Source organism: Carcharhinus amblyrhynchos, chromosome 34 (assembly GCF_965287045.1).
Source record: "Carcharhinus amblyrhynchos chromosome 34, sCarAmb.v2.hapA, whole genome shotgun sequence".
NCBI classification, from domain to species: domain Eukaryota; kingdom Metazoa; phylum Chordata; class Chondrichthyes; order Carcharhiniformes; family Carcharhinidae; genus Carcharhinus; species Carcharhinus amblyrhynchos.
This window is the reverse complement of record NC_137357.1, coordinates 17373946-17398639: the sequence shown is the minus strand read 5'-3', so window position 1 is coordinate 17398639 and position 24694 is coordinate 17373946. Positions and strand designations below refer to the sequence as shown.

At 46.5% G+C, this 24694-nt stretch overlaps 1 protein-coding gene across 1 annotated transcript in view; it reads right to left on the bottom strand.

Annotated features, from left to right (window-relative positions):
• Positions 1 to 8341: 8341 nt before the first annotated feature.
• Positions 8342 to 24694, bottom strand: part of cds2 (CDP-diacylglycerol synthase (phosphatidate cytidylyltransferase) 2) — a 30802-nt gene continuing 14449 nt past the window's right edge. The window contains exons 4-13 of the mRNA XM_080216791.1: positions 23769 to 23866; positions 22248 to 22387; positions 20319 to 20377; positions 19481 to 19563; positions 18074 to 18161; positions 16228 to 16296; positions 14667 to 14819; positions 14255 to 14374; positions 11052 to 11155; positions 8342 to 9530 (exon numbers count right to left, since the gene is read on the bottom strand). Of these exons, the coding sequence (XP_080072917.1) occupies positions 9407 to 9530; positions 11052 to 11155; positions 14255 to 14374; positions 14667 to 14819; positions 16228 to 16296; positions 18074 to 18161; positions 19481 to 19563; positions 20319 to 20377; positions 22248 to 22387; positions 23769 to 23866 (1038 nt within the window). The 3' untranslated portion in view covers positions 8342 to 9406. The remainder of the gene's footprint in view (positions 9531 to 11051; positions 11156 to 14254; positions 14375 to 14666; positions 14820 to 16227; positions 16297 to 18073; positions 18162 to 19480; positions 19564 to 20318; positions 20378 to 22247; positions 22388 to 23768; positions 23867 to 24694) is intronic.

Here is a 24694-nt window from a genome sequence, read left to right as displayed (position 1 = left end):
GGGGTTCGATTATCCTACGAACCGATCAATGCCTCCACTATCTCCATAGCAATTTCTTTTAGGATCCGAGGATATAAGCCATCAGAGCCAGTGAACTTATGTGCCATTAGCCCCATGAGTTTGTCCGATACTACTTCTCCAGAGATGGTGTTTAATTCCTCTCTTGTATTCTTTTGAGTTAATGTAACATTCAAAGTATCTTCCACTGTAAAGACTGGTGGAAAATATCTGTAACTACTCTGCCATTTTCTTGTTTCCCCGAACTATCTCCCCGACTCATTTTCTAAGGGGTTTATGCTGCCTTTAACCGCTCTCTTCCTTTTCATATATTTAAAGAAGAACTTATTGTCATTATTATTAGTTTGCCCTCGTGGTTTCTTTTCTCTCTCTTCATTTTTTTTGTCCTCCTTTGCTGGATTCTGAATGTATCCCAGTCTTCAGGGCTGTCACTGACTTTTTAACCTCCTTATGTGCTTTTTCTTTCAACTTAATACTCTCCATAACTTATTGGAAGTTCCTCTCCAACTCACTCACCATCCCGACTTGTAACTCCTTCACTGTGGCTGGGTCAAAATCCTGGAATTCCCTCCCTAAATGCACCGTGGTTGTACCTGCACCTCAGGAACTGTAGTGATTCCAGAAGCCACCTTACAACAGAGTGAAGAGCTTGATGTATGAGGAGCATTTGAGGACTCTGGGCCTGCACTCAGAAGGATGAGAGGTGATCTCACTGAAACTTGCGGAATACTGAAAAGCCTGGATAAAGTGGTCGTGGAGATGTTTCCATTAATTTAATTTGAATTTATTATTGTCATGTGTATTAGCGTGAAGTGAGAAGTATTATTTCTCGAGTGCCATAATACAGAGCATACTGTTCATAGAGAAGGAAAAAAGAAAGTGCAGAATGTTGTGTTATAGTCATAGCTAGGGTATAGAGAAAGATCAACTTCATGTGAGGTAGGTCCATTCAGAAGTTTGATGGTAGCAGTGAAGAAACTGTTCTTGAGTCGGTTGGGACGTGACCTCAGTCTTCTGTATCTTTTTCCTGATGGAAGAAGTTGGAAGAGAGAATGTCTGGGGTCCTTAGTTATGCTGGCTGCTTTGCCGAGGCAGCGGGAAGTGTCACCAGAGTCAGTGGATGGGAGGCTGGTTTGTGTGATGTATTGTGCGACATTCACGACCTTTTGTGGTTTTGTGATTTTGGGCAGAGTAGGAGTCATATCAAGTTGGTTGTCGTGCAACCAAAAAGAATGCTTTCGATGATGCATCTGTAAAAGTTGGTGAGAATTGGAGTCGATATGCCAAATTTCTTTAGTCTTCTGAGAGTCGAGGCTCTTGTGGGCTTTCTTAACTATAGTGTCAGCATGGGGGAACCAGGACAGGTCGTTAGTGATCCAGACGCCTAAAAACTTGAAACTCTTGACCCTTTCTACTTTGTCCCTGTTGATGTAGATGGGGCGTGTTAGTAGGAGAAACTCGGATCCAAAGGCACAGCCTCAGAGTAAAGGGACAACCCTTTATAACTGAGATGAGGAGGAATTTCTTCAGCCAGAGGGTGGTGAATCTGTGGAATTCATTGCCACAGAAGGCTGTGGGGGCCAGGTCATTGAATGTATTTCAGACAGAGAGGTTCTTGATTGAAGGGATTAAAGATAATGGGGAAAAAGCGGGAGGATGGGGTGGAGAAACCTATTAGCCATGATTGAATGGCGCAGCGACTCAATGGGCCAAAAGGCCTAATTCTGCTCATGTATCTTCTGGTCTTATTATTCTCATGGGCAGTTAAGGATGGACAGTAAATGCTGGCTGGGCCAGTGACACTCACATCCTGTGAACGAATAAATAAATGAAAAAGTGAATGGACAAGTTAATGAGTTGCAGTATGGACCTGCCAGATCCCGAATGCATGACTTTCTCTTTCACATTCTTTTAATCTGATATTAAATTCATTTGGTTGCTGCAGCCTCTTTTCATATCCTCTCCCAATATCCATTTTACATCATCCTCCCAACTTCCAATCAACAAATCTCAGTGTGCATGTCTGGCGTCTGATCGCAAACCCAAGATGAGATTGGGCCTTATCAGACCATCGCAGTTGGTGGTGTTTTTAGTTCAGTTCGGTTTATTTATCAGTGTCACAAGTAGGCTCATATTAACACTGCAATGAAGCTATTGTGAAAATCCCTGAATGGCCACACTCTGGCGCCTGTTCAGATGCACGGAGGGAGTGTACAGCACGGCCAATACAGCTAACCAGCATGTCTTTTTAAATGTGGGAACAAGACACAGGGAGAATGTGCAGACTCCGGACAGGCAGTGAGCCCAGCCAGGAATCAAACCCAGGCCCCTGGCGCTGTGAGGCAGCAGTACTGACCACTGAAAGAGGCGACCACACTGCTGTGCCGGCTGCGTGGAGAGGACAGGTTTGACAGTGAACCTGTTGTGTTTCGAAGGCAGGATTACAGTTTCATGAAGAAATAGAAGGCTGCTTTGTCATTTAATAGGATTCCTTTAATTTGCAACATATATAAATATTGTGTACTCTTAACACCATCAAATATATATATGATATACACACACACATACGCACGCGCACACACATACACAAAGGTTGACATGTTCAACAAGCACATACACGGTAACACAAGGCAGCAGGTATCACTGAAACTGAATAGTTCATACTTCACACAGACACACGTGAAGAAGCATGAATAAAATAAACAATTTACTTAACTACTTCAGCGAATGTACGAGTCCATTCTGTAACCTGACTAGTTCTAAGGTAATGCTGTGCCCCTGATCAATGAGACATTTCAACATTATTGCAGATTCCTTCATTTTAAACATGTTCTCACTGTGCGGGACTTCAGAATTTCTGTACGTGTCTTCTTTTGGTCTGGAACTCAGAAACCAGACTCACAATCTGGCTCACCTTTTTTGCAAGTCAAGGAGTGATCTCCGGTATCAATATTGGGAGTGCATTCCCCTGCTCTGCCCTGTTTATTTTGTACCCTGGGTGGTATCTTGGCACATTCTACTTTGCCCAAGCCCGCACTTTGACCTGTCTCTACATTTAACTCAGTGTGACAGACGGCTGTCTGGACACAGTTTTTAACGACTCATTATACTCAAACAGGCATAATTCACTCTGTTGTGGCACCCCAGCACTAAGTTTATTTTGTTACAAATATAATTGACTTTTTTTGGTCACACTGGCAATTCGAAAAGAATAATCTGGCAAAGTAAAATGCAATTTAGACAATTTGATGCCATACTTTTGTCAGTTCTGCCCAAGTTCCATTGAATTTATAGAATCTCTACGATGCAAGAAGTCATGTAGCCCCTCGAGACTGCACTGACTCTCCGAAAGAGCATCTTACTCAAGTCCACCCCATCCCCATAACCCCATGCATTTACCTTGGCTAATCCCTCTCAACTACACATCTTAGGATACGAAGGGGCGATTTATCGTGGCCTATCCACCTAACCTTAACCTCTTTAGACTGTGGGAGGAAACCGGAGCATCCGGAGGAAACTCATGAAGACACGGGGGCGGGGGGGAGATGGACGTGCAGACTGCACATCCGAGGCCGGAATTGAACCCAGGTCCCTGGCGCTGTGAGGCGGCAGTGCTAACCGCAACCAGTTGCACCAGGATTGCTGTCTGCAAATGTTTACAACCGTGGAATTCTGCTCTGTGTTGATAATTGGAATCATGCTCAGCAAAAAAGACACTCGAGCAGAGGATGTAGTGCCTCTCCTCGCAGGAGGGAGCAAAGCACAAGAGTACTTGTGACCTTCTGGTGGCCAGCTGTCACGGATAGATCCAAGGAAACCAGATAAAAGCCACACCAACCTTCTTACTCTTAAAATAATCAGAACCCACTTCCAAAGTATTCCCGTTTGCTTACAAATAACTTTGAACTACATGCAAGATTGTGAGTCAACATCGCCGGCATGGTTCAGTTGCAAAGCAAGATATCTCTCAAAAATGCATCTTAAGCCCAGACTTGGAAAGGCATTTCATATTGCGCTGCAGGTGAAGGATTGTTTCCCATGCTTGCTGTCTGCACATCCTATCACTGAGAGATAACAACTAATCCAATTTCAGCAGAGGGGCTTTTTACTATTCTGTTTGATTTGTGATCGTTCCAGTGTCATGCATTTATTTTAAGCGGTTCTACATTATATTATAGTGAGCATTCTCAATCAGAAGGGGCAAATAGAGCAGTGTTGAATGTCCCCGAGGTCAGACAGGCACAGCATTTACTGCAGTCTTCATGTCATGTATGTCGGACAATAGTGCATGGACTTTGCTTTAGGAATTGGAAACGCCTCACAGAGTTTCCACAAAACAGAACACTGCATTCCAAAAACTTTGAATGAACACAATCCCTGAAAGATCCCTCGTACCCACACCCTCGAAGAGAATTTGATTTTGAAGGAATACCCACTGAATTCAAAAAGCTCTGAAAGCCATCCATTATTGCTGCTCCGATTCTCACAGGCATTTCTCACAGTGTATGTGTTGGGGGTAGGAGCAGTGCACCAGGAATGAGCGAGGAGGTTGGGGTGAGTGGGGCGGGGGGAGACTCACATTCCTGCAAGGCATAAGGCCTCGTCCGCAAGTACCGCAGGCAGCTAGAAGAGGATCCTGAGGTGTTTCGGGTGGCCATGGTGTGACGCACACATCACCTCTCTTAATTATTGCGAACCAGCGTGCGATTGGAGTATACCCCTACGCCACTGGGGAACAAGCATTCCTCCCAACAACCAAGTTACAGTGTGAACCTGCAGAGAATTTTTTTATGACAAAAAAATTTGAGTATTGCGTTGCCGTCAGCCCGAGGGATTTTGGCATCATCTTGAAAGCACTCTTCCCACAAGGACAGCCCAGGTGTGAAGAGGCAGCTTGGGCACTTGTTTGTTGGTGGCGGGTGGACGAAAGAGTGCTACGCAGGCTGGCTTTCAGGATGTGACTGGGTCGGAAGGCTTAAATGTGCAGTGCGCAGTTTGACAGCAGCTGTTCATATTTGGAACAGTTGGTAAGATATAAACCAGACAACCAACAGGAGATACTCCTTCAATTTCAGTGCCAGAAATGACATTTGTTTCAATCAAATCAGGTTCACATGTAAGGGGAGTTTTCTCTGGAAGCTGTGATGTGCATCAGTGCTTTTACAATGGGCCAAATCTGAACACGATAACAACTCTGTCATTTATTTAAGCTCCCAAAAAAAAACAACCTATTTCAGGAACTGATTTTACATCATTGCCATTTTTCCAACAACATTTTTCCAAGATTGTCTCTTTTTTCAAACAATTGTTCAAATTCTAACAGGGTTGAGAAATGTGCAGCCAGATTGATGCTGGCCCATCACTTCTCACACTAAACGCCAAACTTCTGTCAAAGTATTGCCCATGGATTTGTAACAGCAAATCCTCCAAAAGAAAAGTCCAGAAAAGGAAATCTATCAAAAAAATTTTACAGTGTACAAAGACAGAACGCTGCTGAATATATTTGTGGATAATGCAAATCTCCGTCCAGCAGACCGTCCTCATGGGGTGACGAGGAACTACAGTGAGGCACATGAAGGGAATCGAGGGACGGCAACTGCATCACGTGAGGTTTTAACAAGAACTGCTTCACGCTGGTCACTAATGGCGTGGAATGAACCAGGAGCGCTGGCCCAGTTTGCACACAAGAGAAAGCAGAAACTGCAAATCTGTTGTGCCGCTGCTGAACTTTCTGAAATCAGCACATTAGCAGGCTTACACAAATTCCCTGTCTCACTCTTCAAGCAGGGATTGGCTCCACTTTTGGCAACTGGCCAGAGGCATTTTGAGAATCCTGAAGATTGCAGATGTCCATTTACGGCGCTCAAACATCTTAAGGAATTTCACATCGCTGACCTTGGCTTGATCAGAGTAGTTTAGAAATGACATGTTGGCAGTTTTCTCGAACAGTGGTCACCTACCATTTGACACCAAATGCCACTCTTCTGTCCAAGACATTTCTAGCTTCCATCAGTTCACGCCAGACATCATTCCTACCTTCGAAAAGTCTGGAAAATACTTGATTGGTCAGGCACCAACATTAACTGCAGTGAAATTTCTGAATTGATGCAGAATCTCAGGCTCTGAAGCAGCACGATCGGAGGCTAAAAACGTCTCCATGCTAACTTTGCAGCAGGCTATGTGCCACAGCCAAAGTCACAGCAGTCCAGGAATGGACGAAAACCCCAGTCTGAGAATGAGTGTCAGGGCCAACCCAACTCATTGACAAAGGGGAGCTTCAATGACTCCGGTGCTTACGTCGAAGTGATGTCAAGGTGATGGGAACGCTTCAGGCATGAACCTTGCCCTGTCTGCTCCTTCACTGCCAGAGGAATACCTTTTAAAGCTCAGCAGTAAGGCTACCAGCTTTCGGCTGTCTGGTTCCCCTTTTCGTGAGAGACGCCATTCCTGTTGCCCTGAGCTAACATAATCTACTCAGTTCCACTCCATCAATTTCAAAGCGGGACCTCTCCAACTGAATGAAGTTATAGTGGCGTTCTTCCCCACTGAAGTCCCTCGGGTGAGTGCAGTTCGCCTAGTCTGAAGCAATTCCCCAGGCCAGTCCTGTCCACCAACCAACCACTGCCCCACACACTGCTGAGTCTCAACTTTCGCAGCAAGATCTGAACTCTGCTCCACCATCTGCTGACTCTCCAAGGCGGTTGCAGCTCTCCTGCGCATGAGTACGCTGGCCGGAACTTTCTCGGGTTTACCTGCGGCAAGGGGTGCAGGGGACACCCTGTTGACAGCGGGCGGGACCAGAAGATCCCGCAGCCGGCCACTGGCAGACCACCCACTACAAAACATGCAGCAGGCTGCACGGAAAACCTCGCCCAGCATCTTTCCCATCACCAAATAATAAATATTACATTCCAATAAAAACACAACCCTAACAAAAACAAAGTAAACTGCAAGAGAGAGAGAGAGAGGAAATCACGCCAGCAAAAGGTGCTAATTCGTGGTACAGGAAATGACCTTGCATCTGTTTAGTACCTTAAACCACAGTGCACGGAACCTCGCACACTTAGATGGTCTCCAAAGCAGAGCTGTGTGCTCATCAAATAAAGTTCAGTTATTAGTCACAAGAAAGGCTGACGTTAACACTGCAATGAAGTTACTGTGAAATTCCCCGAGTCACCACAGTCTGGCGCCTGTTCGGGTCAATGCACCTGATCAGCATGTCTTCCAGAATGTGGGAGGAAACCCATGGAGACACGGGGAGAAGATGCAGACTCCGCACAGACAATGACCCAAACTGGGAATCAAATTGAGGTCCCTGGCACTGTGAGATGGCAGTGCTAACCACTGTGCCACCACATCATAATTCAGAGGTGAACCCTGTAGGTTTTACACAACAATTGTCAACGTTGAATGCTGGGGCTTTGTTTTTTGGTGTGAATTGCTTAACACTGCGAATTGACAGACATTTGGGTCACCTGAAATCCTAAGCACTGGGTCAATATGGCTGGGGAGAGATTAGCGGAAGGGGCAAGGCAGTTAAATTAAAACCACCACTTGGAAGAAGTTAATTTCTCTCACACGTCGGTTCTGTTGGATTCTTGAGAAAAGAATGACTTGTAAAATCTTCCTTGGCTGTTCAGCATTTCCTATACCAGTCCGATGAGGGTCTTTGTTTGCTGCCACTCTGTTTCAATGTTATCCTGGACGGTGCTAACCACATTTGGAGTATCTGTCTTCTGGCTCCGTGTCGTTCTCACCATGATCCAAAGAAATGGATACTGCTGTCTGCATGCCACTTCCCAAGGGTGCCCTCACGGGAACAGCTTGCCCACTTTTCCTCAGATCACAGTGCACCAGGGAACAGTACATCTCTGGCTTGGCACTTTGCGTTCTGAAGCCTCATACAATGATCAGCGGAGGGGCAACAGACTCACTAACGGCCAGGAGCCAGCCACCTTCACTGCAGCATTGCTAATCCAATCCACCCTGTCCACGCACTGAGTACAGACAGTGTTGAAAACCTGCACTGAGTTAACTGAACTCATCCAGGCTCCAGCAGGCACGCTGTAATTAATCCTGTTGGCTTTGGATGAGAGTGAAGGAGGTCAGACAGCTCGTGGTAACCATCTACAGACAGTGGAGTGAGAGGGGTGGCGGATTGGTTTTTAGCTGTGTCTCTGAACAGGCTAACCAGCTATGACGTGGTGAAGAATCGCCTCAAGGTTGAGGCGCTGGAGGATGCCCGCAATTCCCGGAACTGGCCCAGAAAAGGAATCTTCAGTTCCCAAAGTGAATTGACATCACTGTGCAGTGGTTCCATCACAGTGCAGTGGTTCCATCACAAGACCTCACATGACCTATCAGTTAAAATTACAGGTCACGACTCAGCCTGACTGGCCTTCTGACATATTCCTTCTCGAGAGCTGAGCTTGACTTTCCTAACTGATGGGGGAGCACCGTGAAATGGGCATACTTATCTTAAAGGGACTTCACACTCTGTGAAAATTGCAAAAGACATAGATGATGCTTTCAGCAATGGGACATAAACATTTGGCTTATCAAGTCATCAGGTTCAGTGACTTGTGAGAAATGACGCACCTTCCGGGGAATTCTGTCGTTCTGTTAATCCGTCCATGGACATCCAACTGCAGAAGGTTCTGGGAGGGATCTCCCCTCTCCCTCTTGCCAGCTCTACGTGTGTCTGCTCGTCTCTAGCTACTAGACTACAGCCAGTGTAAAACTCAACGTTCTAAGCTCCTTCGGTGGCCTCGAGGCCCGATGTATGAAAATGTAAAACTCAAGAGTTTTTCAAAATTACGTGGCCCGTGTTACAGCAAATTCTACATCTAGTCCACCCGAAGCATACATTCTAAGGAGCAAGGGAGTAATGGTGAAAAATCAATTAGACTTCTGAACGCAAGACTCCTGAACTGCTGCAAAATGGGCTTGGGTTGGGTATCCATGATTTAAGCACAGTTCAGATTCAGCCTCACAACTTCACAGTTGCTTTGCATTGCTAACAGCAATGGTGAATCATTTTTTTTCTTTCTAAAAAAAGCAATTTGTGTGTGGGTGGGTTTGACGGTTAATCATAGGTTCAGCACATCAAAGACCATTACAGCTTCCTAACCTTGTACTAATGGGCTGAGACCCCCCCCGTGATTAAACTGGTGCCTACTTACTAATTATTGCATCTATCAGTGTGTGTGTGAAGAATACTTTGTGTTTGAAGTGGGGGAGGGGGGGGGTTTGGGCCTCTTGTTAACGTAAGGAAACTGCTGGTAGGATACTAGCTTGGATGCACACTGTGTTTTTGAGGGCAAGGTCACAGGCTGGATTCATGCCCCAGACCATCTTGACTGCAACCACTTCACCGAGCTCGCTAGTCCTACGCCTCCGTTGGCAGCACCCCCTTCTGGACCAGATTGGCCTTCAGGCTCTTGAATATCTGGAGCTGTTGATCGAGGCGGAGAGCCAGCAGTTGCTGCAACAGTTTACTGGGATTCGGGCCCCTAGAAAGGATGAGAGACACAATTCAATACAGACCCACTCTAAACACCACTTCCAAAAGGAATTCCGCGCAGCTCAGAATAGAATCCCTGCAGTGCAAAAGCAGGCCATTTGGCCCAGTAAGTCTGTGCCGACCACAATCCCACCGAGGCCCTATCTCCATAACCCCATGCATTTACCCTAGCTAATCTCCCTCATACTAAGAGGCAATTTAGAAGGCCAATCTTCCTAACTCACACATCTTTGGAGTGTGGGAGGAAACCCACGCAGATACAGGGAGAATGTGCAGACTCTGCACAGACAGTGACCCAAGCCGGGAATCGAACCTGGGTCCCTGGCACTGTGAGGCAGCAGCGCTAATCACTGTGCTGCACTCTCACTGGGTGAGGCATGACCACCTGAATTTATATTGCACCTTTCACAATGTCAGGAAGTGTTTGGCAGTGGTGAATTTTAGTCACTTGTCATGTAGCAGCCAGGAATGTAATAATGAGCAGAGAATCTGGCTTTGGGGGAGTCTTTTCTTGAGGGATAAGTATTGGTGAGAACTATCTTCTGCTTTGCTTCAAAGCAGAACCACGGAATCTTTGATGTTGACCTCATGAGAGTGTACAGGGCTGCAATTTAATATCTCCTTTGAAAGACAGCATCAATGTTCCTCTATCCTGCGCTTAGTGTTGGGATCTGAATCTCCAACCATCTGACTCAACTGTGAGAGTGCTTGGCTGGCACCACAGCAACTTGCAAAGGATATGCAAACACTCTTGCATGTTGGCTACAGATGTTTCCGATGGGTGAGGTCCAGGGCAAAGAGTGGTTCAGTGCAAAACTGACACTGCTGTGCAGTGTTGAAGCAACAGTGTGCATTTTAATAGTGCCTTTAAGTGTTTCACAGAGCACAAATAGTCAAAAATTGACAGTGAGTAGGCACCTGGATCTTACTGGAAGAGGGTTAAATGTCAAAGAGAAGGAAATTCCAGAGCCTGAGACCTAGGCTACTGAGGGCACAGACTCCTTCAGAGGGGAATAGAACTGGAGGAGAGAAACCTCCTAAGTGTTACATGGCTGGAGGAGGTTACATAAAAAGGCAGGGTGAGGAATGAAAGACATTTCCCACTCACTGCACTCGCAAACATTCAATTTACACTACTGACAGGTCAGTGTTCCTTCTCTCAGCCCTTAATTGTAACGGTTTTTTTTGTTCTAAACAATATTCATCTCAGTTTGAGGACTGGAGATGTTCAAGGTGCTGTATAAATGTAGGTTGTATGCATTGACATTATGGGTGTAATTTTCCTGTCCTGTCCGCCATGGGAATCGGAGTGGGCGGGTCACGGTTTGTGCAAAGGTTTGTTGACCTCGAGCAGGATTTTCTGGTCTTGGGGTGAGCGTGGTTGGAAAATCCTGCCCCGTATCTCGTCTGAAAAGGTGCGGCAGTCAATAAATTTCTTTCGGAAGGTTAAGCCTTCCCGTTACATTAAAGAGAATGAAGGTCAGAATCAGTGGAAGGATTTTTGTTTTACCTGATGAAGCTGGCAATGTAGACATTCACGAAGGTCGCCATGAGATACTGGCAATCGAAGCGGTCCATAATCCCACCGTGACCCGGTATAGTGTCGGCAAAATCCTGCAGAGAAAACAGGCCAGATTCATCACTGGAGAACGTCATATCTTCCACACTGATCGCAGCCAACCCAAAGAGCATGTGCAGATCTTTCAACCAACCAGATCATCTCTCATTCTTCCAAAACTCTGCAGTGTTTATCAAAGGTTTTGGGAAGGGGAGAGAGTTGCAACGGAACAGTATCTGCCTGAGAATACATGTCACAGACACATCCCTGATAAGAACCTCCTGGTCAAGGTCAGTAATTAGCACAAGCGAGGGTTGCATATCACAAAGAATTACGGAACAAGTGGTGCTTGGGAAACGATAAGGCAGAGCTGTGACAACTCCTGCTCAGCACCAAGGTGGTGAATGTTAATGGTATGTTAATTACAAAGGTGAAGGAGATTGCTTAATCAAGTACTCCCTTCTCCAGAGGTCATGCGGTATTTCTTTAAGGAGCAGCTCCTTTGATTTATCCCTCAGTTTGTTTAATTCAGCTTAATAGGTTCAATCTAAGATAGTTTAGAGAGAGATTGATGAGACATTCCAGGCAGGGAGAAGGCAGGCATTCGCAAGGCCACGTTCTCTAAATAAACTGATTGTCAGGAGGATTCTGTGTGTCTGATATCATACTTCATACACTGGCTAGGGATCTAATTATCGGTGAGATTCTTCCCACTTGCCAAACATCAGACTTAAAATCACTTTTTAAAAATATATCCTCTCATGGGAGGCAGGCCAGCATTTATTGCCCATTCCTAACTGTTCCTTGGGAAGGTGATGGCGAGCCGCCTTCTTGAACAGCTGTGGTCCCTGTCGTGTAGGCACCTGTTGGACTTCAACCTGGTGTTGTGAGACTTTCTTACTGTGTAGGCACATTCACAGGTATTGTTCATGTGGGAGTTCCAGCATTTTGACCCAGCGACAGTGAAAGGATGTTTCCAAGTCAGGACGGTGTGATTCTGAATGTGAAGCTGGCGGTGGTCCCATGTACCTGTGGCCCGAGTCCTTCTGAGTGCTAGTGGTCACAGGTTTGGAAGATGCTGCTTGTTGTGAAACATTTTGTAGATGCACGTATTGCTGCTACGAGTACAGAACAGGAGATCCTGGACAAGATTTTCCTGCCCGCGCTCATGCCAAAACTGGAAAATCCCACCCAAAGTCAATGGACCTTTCCCTTGCCCGCTCCGATTCCCGTCGTGGGAGGGCCAGAAAAGATTCGCCCCTCTATACTTAAAACGTTTAAAATTTATTTATTAGTGTCACAAGTAGGCTTATATTAACACTGCAATGAAGTTACTGTGAAAATCCCCGAGTCGCCACACTCTGGTGGCTGTTCGGGTACACCGAGGGGGAATTTAGCACAGCCGATGCACCTAACCAGCACATCTTTCAGACTGTGGGGGGGAACTGGACCGCCCAGAGGAAACCCAACCAGACAGGGGGAGAAGGTGCAGACTCGGCACAGAAAATGACCCGAGGCTGGAACTGAACTCAGGTCCCTGGCGCTGTGAGGCAGCAGTGTTAACCATTGTGGCACCCAATGTTGCAATGTACCTTGTAGATGCTATGTATTGCTGTCACCATACAGAACAGGAAATCCTGTTTTGTAATTGGACCAGATTTTGCAGTGTGAATAGCAGAAGGGGGAAATTTCACCTCCCAAGTACTGTCCTATTTGACACCTCGTCATGTCAGAGTGACTTCTGACCCACTTGTTACTCTCCAGGCTGACTGCCGTCTATAACCAGGAGGACAAGTGTCTGACTTCATCCCAACTTCGACTGATGACATGAAGAAGCTTCCCAATGGCAGTCCAGGACTAACCCTAACCTTGTCTCTCTTGGAGCTGGAGTATTCCAAAAAGGAAACATTTGCCAGCTATGGGGAATCGAGTAGTAGAGCCAGCTGTGTAGCTCCAATGCAACATGCTGGGCTGAGAGGATGAATGAGTCCACTTCTGTGGAGGCTGGGATTGCCTGCTTGGATCAAAGACCATTCACATCATGGTGAAGAGCTGTGACAGAAACAGCAAGACGACAAAACACTTTCCTCTGGCTCAGGCTGCTGACCAGATGTCACAGATTTAAGAGACAAGTTAAAATCTGGAACGTATTCTCTGAAAGTGGAGCAGAATCAGATTCCATAGTAACTCTCAAACCGAAGAGAGATTTATTTGAAGGGTTCATAGAATCAGAGAATCCCTACAGTACAGAAGGAGGCCATTTCGCTCATCAAGTCTGCACTGACCATAATCCCACACATCCTGTAATCCCACACATTTACTCTGCTAATCCCCCAGACACTGGGGTCAATTTTAGCATGGCCAGTCGACCTAACCCGCACATCTCTGGAGTGTGGGAGGAAACCCACACAGGCACAGGGAGAACATGCAGACTCCACACAGACAGTGACCAAGGCTGAAATCGAACCTGGGCCCCGGCGCTGTTGGGCAGCAGTGCTAATCATTGTGCCACCATCCATCGTAGATCTTGGGGGCAAAGTGCTGGGCTATGGAATCAAATTGGATAGATAGTTCTTGTAAACAGATTGGGGGGGGTGGGGAACGGCAGCATCATGGTGGTGGTGGTGGTCACTGGATGAGTAATCCAGAGGGTCAGACCTATGCTGTGGGGACATGGGTTCGAATCCCAAAACAGCAACTGGATGAAATGAATTGGAAAGCAAAAACCTCATCTCAGTCATGGTGACCATGAAACTGTCATCGATTGTCTTAAAAACCCTTCTGGTCCGCAAACAACCTTCAGGGAAAGAAATCTGCCAAGCTTATACGGTCTGGCCTACATGCGACTCCAGTGCCACAGCAATGTGTTTGACTCTCAACTGCCTCTTGAAACGGCCCAGCAAGCCACTCAGTTCAAGGGCAACTAGGGATGGGTAACAAATGCTGGCCTGGCTAGTGATGCCCACAGCCCACATGAAGTATAAATAAATAAGACAGATAAGCTGGATCGTCAGAACGATGTCGCAAGATTGTAACATCCTGTTTGTGTGCTGTGTACGATTTCACGGTTTTATGGCTTGCTGTGTGGGCCAGGTCACCCACACCACATGGTCCCTGCCTCTGATCTTTGCCAGTTAACAAAGGATTAAAAATACCTTGATCTTGAATGCTCTCTTGAAACCACTGGCGAAGAATCCTCCAAAGGGGCTAATCAGTGAGGCAAAAGTGGAAAGTGCGATGCTGTGGATCTGGAATGGGTACATCCGGAGTGTTTTCTACAGCAACAAGACCAGAAAAAGCACAAACAGTTGATGGATAATCATTTTCGCCCTTTCACGTTGCAACATTGAGCTTTAAGAGGCTGAGTTTCTGACCCTGGTTTCACAGTCACACATGCGCTGACACACACACACATACACACGTGCGCACACACCAAAGAACTGGCAGGAAGATTACTTAGTTTGTCCTTCTGTTTTGACCAGTAAAATCGTGTGTGTGTGTGATTACCCAGCAGTGCCAAGTCAGAAAAGCAGCCCCTCAAAATGTGACGGACTCTCACTGTCATACCCAGCCTATGATGGAACGTAAGAGACAGGGGATGGTGTAGTCCTGCAGTTGAAACAGTTCAGATGGTTCACAGTCCACAGTGAAAGTGTTAGCGTCATTGTTGAACTCAAACGGGCAGACAAAGTACTTGTATCCTGACATCACGTAGGAAAGCTGTAAAGACAAAGAGACGGGGATGAAGGAGGATGGCAGAGTGAGACTGTGGCAGGAGAGAAGAGAGATGGGTTTCGCAACCACTGGCTCAGCTCACTTTCCCCTAGATGCTTTCCTGCTTGCTGACGTTACCCAGTTAGTTTCAAACCTCTCTTTTTTTATTCTGTGTGACAGTGATCCAGTTGTCCTCGGGCAGAAATGTTAACAGTTGATCAAATAAGTGAGGCAGTGTCATTTAACAGTGACCTAGATCTGACAGGGCCTGCTGTGTGATTCACTGTACAGCCAACTCGTGCCTGTGCTAGCTCTTTTGAGAGCAATCATATAATCTCTTCAGGGCGCAAAGTGGCCATTCAGCCCATCAAACCTGCACTGACAGCAATCTCACCCAGGCCCTGTACCCATAATCACATGTATCTACCCCACTGATCGCCTTAGCACTAAGGGCCAACCCACCTAACCCGCACATCTTTGGAGTGTGGGATGAAACCGGACACCTGGAGGAAGCCCATGCAGACACGAGGAGAACGTGCAAACTCTACACAGACAGTGACCTGAGGCCAGAGCTAAACCTGGGTCTCTGGCACTGCGAGGCAGCAGCGTTCACCACTGTGCAGACCAAACCAATTGCCCAACTCCCCAGGGTTTCGCCGTTCCAAGTATTTAATTAAATTCCCCTCGTTACAAAAGGGTGGGTTTGCACCACCCCTATGAGACTCCAGGCCACAAGAACTCGCTGCATAAAAAATAAATCTCCTCATCTCACCCTCTTCTCTCAATCAGCTCAGATTGCTGAACCTTCCACGAGTTGGAAGCAACTTTCCCTTGTGTGCTCCATAGAAACTTTGCTGATTTTGACCACCTCCACTGAATGGCTGGATTAGAGTCTCTACAATGCAGAATGAGGCCATTCGGTCCATTGAGTCTGCACCGACCACAATCCCACCCAGACACCACAATCCCATCCAGGAAAACTCCAGTTTACAGATTACAATCCCAGCTTCTCCAAACCCCTCCCTGGTGACTGAATTCCTCCAGTCCTGCGCCATTCTGGGAAATCTCCTCTTTCTAATTCCTTCCTTTTGTAAAGTTGGAACAAACCGCAATCCCTTTCATGTGTATCGATTGTCTCTGGGAGTAAGTTACTTGTGCCTGTGCCTCTCAAATTGAAAGGGTGAAATTCAGTAATGATAACATTTTCTTCACAACTCCCACAGCTGATCTTACTGCCTCTGGCATTGTGTTGTTGTTGTTGCTGCTGCTGTTTTCCCTCAACCACTCTGTTTAACACAGAGGTGTTCTGATTCAAAAGGGACAGTGGTGAGGCACAATGATACCAAAAAAATGATAGGAGCTCCTTGCTTTTCAGTTCGGACCCCTCCAGTGCGGTAATTTTATTGATACTCACCAGAACACCAAAGAGAACAGTTGAGAAGAATCCTCCAATAAATCCTTCCCAGGTCTTCTTGGGGGACAACTGTGAAGAGACAGATAGTCAGACTATTTGAACAAGATTAGGACATTGAAAGGATTGTTATTTCACCCATTACTTTGTAATGTATTCTTTGAAATTTCAAGAGATTCCCAGAAGTGGAGAGAAGTAGCTTCAATAAAAGTCAAAGCGATCCATTCACCTGCAGTAGACACATGCAGGCCCACGGGCGGGTGTGCAGACGCGTGGGCCCATGCTGACGTGCACACACACAGGGTTATGTGCATCAGGTGTAAAGCTGTTCTCTCCGTCTACCTCCACATTCCCCCATGTTCTGAATCACAGAAGAGGCAGCCCCTCACATTACCCCTTGCACAGAAATCTGTGATTCCTTTTACAACAGCATCCAGTGCTTCTTCCGTGACTCTCCGGCATTTGTCTTCGTCCACCTATCTGAAAGCCACTCGAAGAACTCAATGCTGGGTTTGTGTGAATGCTTCCTGGCAGGAGGTCGGGCTGTTCCCAATGCTGAGCACATGTTTGAACCACTCAGTGTCTCCCGTACATTCAGAAGGCTCCTCATGGCAAACCTCAGCTCAAGGCAGAAGAGTTCAGACCTTCTAACTTGTCTTTAATTTTTCCAGCACTGAAACATGCTGGTGTTCATGCCCCCACAACACTCCTCCCACCTTTCTTCCTCTCACCCCATCAGCATCCCCTTCTCATTTTTATGTTCCTCATGCACTGACTTGTGTTTCAGTGAATAGAACTGAACAAAGGGAGAACCTATCCGTCAGCAGCACAAGACAGACTGAACTGACAGTACATCCTTCTCCTCTAGCTAGTTTAATGCCATGCCGTCTTTTTGATCCCGAACCAGTATCCATTTCCTCTGCCAACTCGCAACTACGAAGAGTTTGTATTCAATCTTCATATTTGATTAAAGGGAGATGTTGGCCAAGTGGTATTATCGCTAGACTATTAATCCAGAAACTCAGCTAATGTTCTGGGGACCCGGGTTCGAATCCCGCCACGGCAGCTGGTGGAATTTGAATTCAATTAAAAAAAAATCTTTACTCAGAGTGTGGTTGGGGTGTGGAATGCACTGCCTGCTGTGATAGTGGAGTCGGACACTTGAAGAACTTTCAAGTGGTTATTGGATTGGCACATGGAGCACACCAAAATAATAGGGAGCGAGATAGCTTGGTCTTGGGATTGGATATAGTTCGGCACAACATCAAGGGCCGAAGGGCCTGTACTGTGCTGTACTGTTCTAAGTTCTACGAATTAAGAATCTACTGATGACCATGAAACCATTGTCGATTATCGGAAAAACCCATTCGGTTCACTAATGTCCTTTAGGGAAGGAAATCTGCTGTCCTTATCTGATCTGGCCTGCGTGCAACTCCAGAGCCACAGCTATGTGGTTGACTCTCAACTGCCCTTGGGCAGCGATGGATGGGCAATAAATGCTAGCCCACAAACGAATAAAGAGAAAAAGAGACAATTCGTCAGGAATGAAAATTCAATCAAGGTTTGACTTGCACGCTGGCTTCAAGGGTGATTACCACACACGGAATTTTCTTGTAAAGGTAAACTTCAGAGTGCTCTTCAGTTCCAGCTTCAAGCACCATCAGGTCCAACGGAGAGAGTGCAGTGTGAAGCTCCCTCCACACTGCGCTCCACCAGAACAGCACTCCTTCTGTAACTGCCTGCCATTTCTCATCCTCATCATCCCTCCCCAGCACCCTTTCCGAGTGAGCTCACGGCTCCCTCTGTAATTGGTACAGTTTAAAAAGCCCCCCTGTGTCTCCACACTGACCTTGATGAGCGGAGTTCTGCCAAAGAAGAATCCAAACATGTACGCCATAATGTCATTGCAGATCACGCAGGAAATGGGTACAATGAACCTGGGAAACAGGAAAGAAAGGCAGAAGATAAAGCAATATCAGGTGGACAGAAAGGCCCAGAGCTGTCAGGACCCTGGATCTTGAACCAACCCAAACCCTTCAGATTGAGACACTGGAAGCTGCAGCTGACAATTCCATTCTGAATGGTGCTAAATGCAGCATTCTGTTCACATTACTCATGATTGATCTTCTGATCCCAGGACTGCATCACTCAAATCCAAACTCTCAGCCGAGGCTCTCTCAGTTTACCCTGCAATGGGCTGATTCCGATGCAGGCTTGCTGAGGAACCGTCACGGACGACAGTGCACACTGTCTTCGATAACAGCTTATGGGATTTATACTTTAGATCCAATCGTATCAGCAATGTCTTGTTTCAGGGCCTGTGCGGGGGACATATCTTTGTCAGCCAGCAAGCTGCTCTGGAAACTTCATTCATGTGAGACAGAGAGAGAGATAATTCTATAATATTCTACCTATTTCTGATTTATCAGGTTAGTAGACGGTGATTTCTTACAGTCCATTACTTGGAAAGTGCCAAGGGGATTTCTGTACCAGGCGGGGAGGATAACATTTGGGAACTCTCAATTCTCAACACATTCCCATTCCCCTTCCTTCTTAACTTAAGCTCAGGATCTCGGTAGCTCAGGATCAGATCTCAACTGGAGATTTGTGTATCTTAGAAAGTGATAAGCGGGACAGGGTTACACCAACATGTTTCTAAGGCTCAAGAAAGTCTTTGTTGAGCATGGACCATCAGATGCAGGAGCAGAATTAGGCCACTCGGCCCATGGAGTCTGCTCCGCCATTCAATCATGGCTGATACTTTTTCTCATCTCCATTCTTCTGCCTTTTCCCCATCATTCCTGATCCCCTTATTAATCAAGAACCTATATCTGTCTTAAAGACACTCAATGACTTGGCCTCCACAACCTTCTGCAGCCAAGTGTTCCAGATTCACCATTCTCTGGAGCCCTGGCCAATATAAACGTGTCGTTGGGAAGGTTTCAGGTGATGGTTTGGGTGTTCCCACAGGATAATTTAACAATGAAATGTGCTATTGGGACCCAGTGGTAGTATCCCTTCAACTTTACAACACATGCTTGAAATGGGAGTTTCAGTAAGAGTCAACCCCCCGCCCCGCCCCCACTCCCCCAATGTGAAGTTTCCGTTCACACTGACTGGGATGTCCGTGAACTGTTTAAAATAATCTCCCAAAGGAAATCTAGTGTTGGTGAAAGGTCCAACTGGACAGAAATGGAAACAGAGTGAAGTTTACAGAATCACGGTCAAAGGAGCAAAGTACTGGATGGCCACGTACCAAATCATTCCATCAAAGAGGTTGTGAATGACCAGATGAGACTGAGTCACAACGATCAGCAATGTTACATGGGTCCATCCAAACTGTGAAGGAACAAAGAACGTCATCAGATAAACCTCTGGCCTGCTCACCAACATCTTTCACCAAGAGAAATTTCAACAACGGAGAACAGGAATTGGAGTTCCAAGGCTCTGACGCACCATATCAAGCTGTACCAAGAGCTGGTGGAACAGTGGTTAGCATTACTGCCTCACAATGCCAGGAGCCCAGGTTGATTCCCAGCTTGGTCACTCTGTGTGGAGTTTGCACATTCTCCTCGTGTCTGCATGGGCTTTCTCCAGGCACTCCAGTTTCCTCCCACAACCTGAGAGATGTGCAGGTTAGGTGCATTGACCTGAATAGGCACCGAAATGTGGCGACTAGGGGAATTTCACAGTAACTTCATTGTAGTGTAAAGGTAAGCCTGACTTGTAACACTAATAAATAAATAAACTTTAAATAAAGAACTGCGTCTAAACCTTGGTAGGGCCAATCATCTTTCTGAGGTGGATATAATCAGTCTTGCGTCTGAGGATGTAGGAAGCAGCATGGTTACAGGGACCGGCCCTGCATCCAGGAAGCAGCCAACGTGTCATAGAGTCTGAGTGATCATTCTGTCCTTCTTCCCTGGTCAATGGGTGCCTTCTCAGCTTATGGTTCATCCAAGATGCTGAATAAAGCAATACCAATTGGCAGACTGGGATGATGGACAAGACTAAAGCTGGAACCAGTGGCAATGCTAGTTAAAAGTGAACGTACACTACATTTTATTCTAATGTTCAGTGAGTGGTTGACATACCATGTAGAACTGCAATCTGTAGTGCTTCTTCACCAAGCTCAGAACAAACATGCAAAACCCTAGGAATAAAACAGAAGTCATTATCTGATGTCTTGAAAAGGACTTGCTGAAAACAGTCCCATTCCCATTGTCCTTGCACTGCCTGTACCTCTGGTACACAATGAAACTGCCCCTTCAGGAGCTTCTCTGAACTTCCCAGCACGATTCAACATTTGATCTTCAGTCTGTGCTGAGTTAGCTGGTCAATGCCCTTTCAGCAACTCGGGGGGGGGAAGTTATGATCAGCAACGCTACCCAGGAAAGGGGAATCAAACAAGCAGCCTACAGCAGACAAACATGTCATTCAGTCTATGCTGTGGTTTGTACTCCACACAAGACAATATTAGGAGGCATCCTATTTGATTGCTTCTCCTCATTCTAATTAAAGGTCTCCAATGGAAACGCTATCCTCGCTTTTCTGTTTCAGATGCAAGTGGAACTTGGATGATATTAATGACAGACGGCTTGGGATGTGACCAGTCCCTTTTCAACCACTGCTGAAGTATTTCATAGAATCAGAGAATCCCTACAGCAGAACGAAGCCATTTGGCCCATCGAGTCTGGATAGACAACAATCGCACCCCAGACCCTATCCCCACAACCCCCACACATTTATCCTACCAATCCCTCTAACCGACACATCCCGGGACACGAAGGGGCAATTTAGCCCCTTGGATGGCCAATTCACCCAACCCACACATCTTTGGAATGTGGGCGGAAACCGGAGCACCCGGAGGAAACCCACACAGACACAGGGAGAACATGCAAACTCCACACAGACAGTGACACAAGCCGGGAATTGCACCCAAGTACCTGGAGGCAGCAGTGCTAACCACTGTGATGCCTGTGGTAAAGGTGTCTAAAACAGAAATACGAGGCTAACTCCAGACCACAACTGGCAGATGTTTGTGAATTTCAACTCCGAGATCAGCGGTGAGATTTCTCCTGATTCTGAAACTGATAAAATGTAAAACCTAGTGCTTGAAACAGTCCATGTGAACAGACTATTTCACAGCATCTTGTCTACAGTGTGAACTTCCTTCCTGTACTCGCTGACTCAAGGCATGGAAAAACAGAACATAGAAAAGTACAGCACAGTACAGGCCCTTCGGCCCTCGGTGTTGTGCCGAGCTACGTCCTAACCTAAGATCAAGCTATCCCACTCCCTATCATTCTGGTGTGTTCCACGTGCCTATCCAATAACCACTTGAAAGTTCCTAAAGTGTCCGACTCCACTATCACAGCAGGCCATCTATTCCACACTCCAATCACTCTCTGAGTAAAGAATCTACCTCGGACATCCCTCCTATAGCTCCCACCATGAACCTTATAGTTATGCCCCTTAGGAACAGCTACACCCACCCAAGGAAATAGTCTATGAATGTCCACTCTCTCAATCCCCCTCATCATCTTACAAACCTCTATTAAGTCACCTCTCATCTTCCTTCGCTCGAAAGAAAAAAGCCCTGGCTCCCTCAACTTTTCCTGATAAGACCTGCCCTCCAAACCAGCAAGGCTGCATCCTTGTGAATCTCCTCTGCACTCTCTCCAACGCTTCCACATTCTTCTTGCAGTGAGGTGACCAGAACTGTACTCAACATTCCAAATGTGGTCTCACCAAGGTCCTGTATAGTTGCAGCATAACCCCACGACTCTTAAGCTCAAACCCCCTTTTAATAAATGCTAACACACGATAAGCCTTCTTCACGGCTCTATCCACTTGAGTGGCAATATATATTTTGATGTTCAATAATAAAGTTTTAAAAAGAGGTTTTGCATCAAACCCTGTGTGCTGATTAAGACAGCACGATAAGTGGTTTGGTGAATTGCTAGCTGCTGACTCTGAGAATGTGTGGTCCACCCAATGTTGTTTTTAGACTGAAACATTACCTGCTAAGTAGAGAGCAAAGGAAATGAAGCGGTGGTATTTGCTCAGGATCCGAAGGGGCTCCTCTCTCTGAACCAGTGTGAAAAATGTATCTGTTACCGTCTCGCCGTAGAAGAAGTAATTGGCACACAGCAAGAAGTACCTTAAAAAGGAAAAACGCGTATTTATAGATATAGAATCCCTACAGAAGGCAGCCATACGGCCTTTTGAGTCTGCACTGACAACAATCCCACCCAGGCCCTATCCCTGTAACCCCACATATTTACCGTACTAATCCCCCTGGCATGAACAGACACTTCAGCATGGCCAATCCACCTAACCCACGTATCTTTGGACAGTGGGAAGAAACCGGAGCACCTGGAGGAAACCCACACAGACAAGGGGAGAATGTACAAAATCCACAGACAGTGATGCAAACCGTGAATCAAACCCAGATCCCTGGCGCTCTGAGGCAGCAGTGCTAACTAAGCAGTGCTAAACAAGTTTATTTACTTAGTAGTGTCACAAGTAGGCGTGGGGAGAACATGCAAACTCAACATAGACAATGATTTGAGGCCGGAAATTGAGCCCAGGTCCCTGGCGCTGTGAGGCAACAGTGCTAACCACTGTGCCACTCTGCTACCCGGGTGAGAGGGGAGAAATACAAATGGGTCCAGAGGGACAGTTTCTTCACACAGAACATAGAACATAGAACACTACAGCACAAACAGGCCCTTCGGCCCACAAGTTGCGCCGATCACATCATCACCTACCAACCTACAGACCTATCTATAACCCTCAATCTCATTAAACCCCATATACTCATCCAGAAGGTGGTGAGTGTCTGGAACAAGCTGGCAGAGGTAGTAGTAGAGGCGGGTACAACTTTGTCTTTTGAAAAGCATTTAGACAGTTACATGAGGGAAGATGGGAATTTCACAGTAACTTCATTGCAGCGTTAATGTAAGCCTGACTTGTGACTAATAAACTGAAAAAGGTGGGTATAGAGGGATATGGGCCAAGTGAGGAAACTGGGGCCAGCTTGATGGTTCAAAACCGGGTGGCATGGACAAGTGAGGCTGAAGGTCCTGTTTCCATGCTGTGAACCACTGTGACTCTATAAAAGACATGATCTGATCAGCCATGATCTTAGTGAATAGTGGGGCATACTCCAGGGGTTGAATGGCCCTATCCCTGCTCTTATTTTACGTCCCCCACACTGCTGGTTAATCTGCCAGTGCATGCTGTCTGGTTCCTGACTTGGTCATGTGGTGGGGGGTGGGGGGCGGTGTGTGTGTGTGGGTGTGTGGGGCGGGGGTGCGATGGTGGTCTGTGAGCGCAATTTGCAGCCTGGCTCCCCTGAGGATAACTGGCGACATCGTTGGAGGAGGCACTGGGATTAAATACAAAGTGGGCAACTGCTCCCAGGAAGGATCGTCTGCATTGCTATTTTAATTGTGTGTGATGCTGAGGGCTTAATTTTTGCAGCGAAGCTTTTCAATTGTGGCTCTGTTCCTGTGCCACAACGTCTGTCATGTGCTCACCAGCTAAGAGTCCGGAACCATGGCAGATGGTAGGAGTGATAAACGTTGTATCCAATAAGAATAATCTCGTGAAAGCATTTGATCTGTACACAAAGAACCTAGGAACGTAAAAAGAAAAACAAAACAAATTGATGATCTGTGCTTTTTTATTCCCAGTTACGTTCAAAGGCGAGCTAGCGTTTCTACATTCCACATTCACACAGTGCGCTAAGTCAATAACTGTGGATATTTTTCATGTGATAGATACCTGCAGGGAAATACTTCAGTTCCAATTACATTTTGAAGGCTTGATAATGTTGACCACACATGTTCAGCATCCTTGAATACAGCACAGTGTGTAGCACTGCTGTCTCACAGAGCCAGGGTTCGACTCCTGGCTTGTCTGTGTGGAGTCAGCACGTTCTCCCCGTGTCTGTGTGGGTTTCCTCCGGGTGCTCCGCTTTCCTCCCACACTCCGAAGATGTGCAGGTTAGGTGCATTAGCCTTGGTAAATTGACCCTCTGGGTGGGATTTTCTGGCCATGCTCACCCCCCCAGACCAAAAAAATCCCACCCCATATTAACGGACATGTTAACTGTTAACGATTTGGTGGATTGGCCATGCTGAATTGCCCCTCAGCGTCAGAGGAATTAGCAGGGTAAAACCATGGGGATAGGGCCTGGGTGGGATTGTTGTCGGGGCAGGCTTGATGGGCTGAATGGCCTCTTTTGGCACCGTGGGGATTCTATGATACTAAAAATTTCACTGTGTGGTGGAATCATTTTCCAATCCAATTCACAGGGCAACACATGATCAGTGACCTGAACCCTGGGTTTAGGAACCAAGTGGATCACAGGGCATTGGCGGGGAAATTATATTGTGTGGTACCAGCATGCTGAAAAAAATTTTCAGTTGCAATCCTTCTTCCATGGTGACATTAAGCTGGG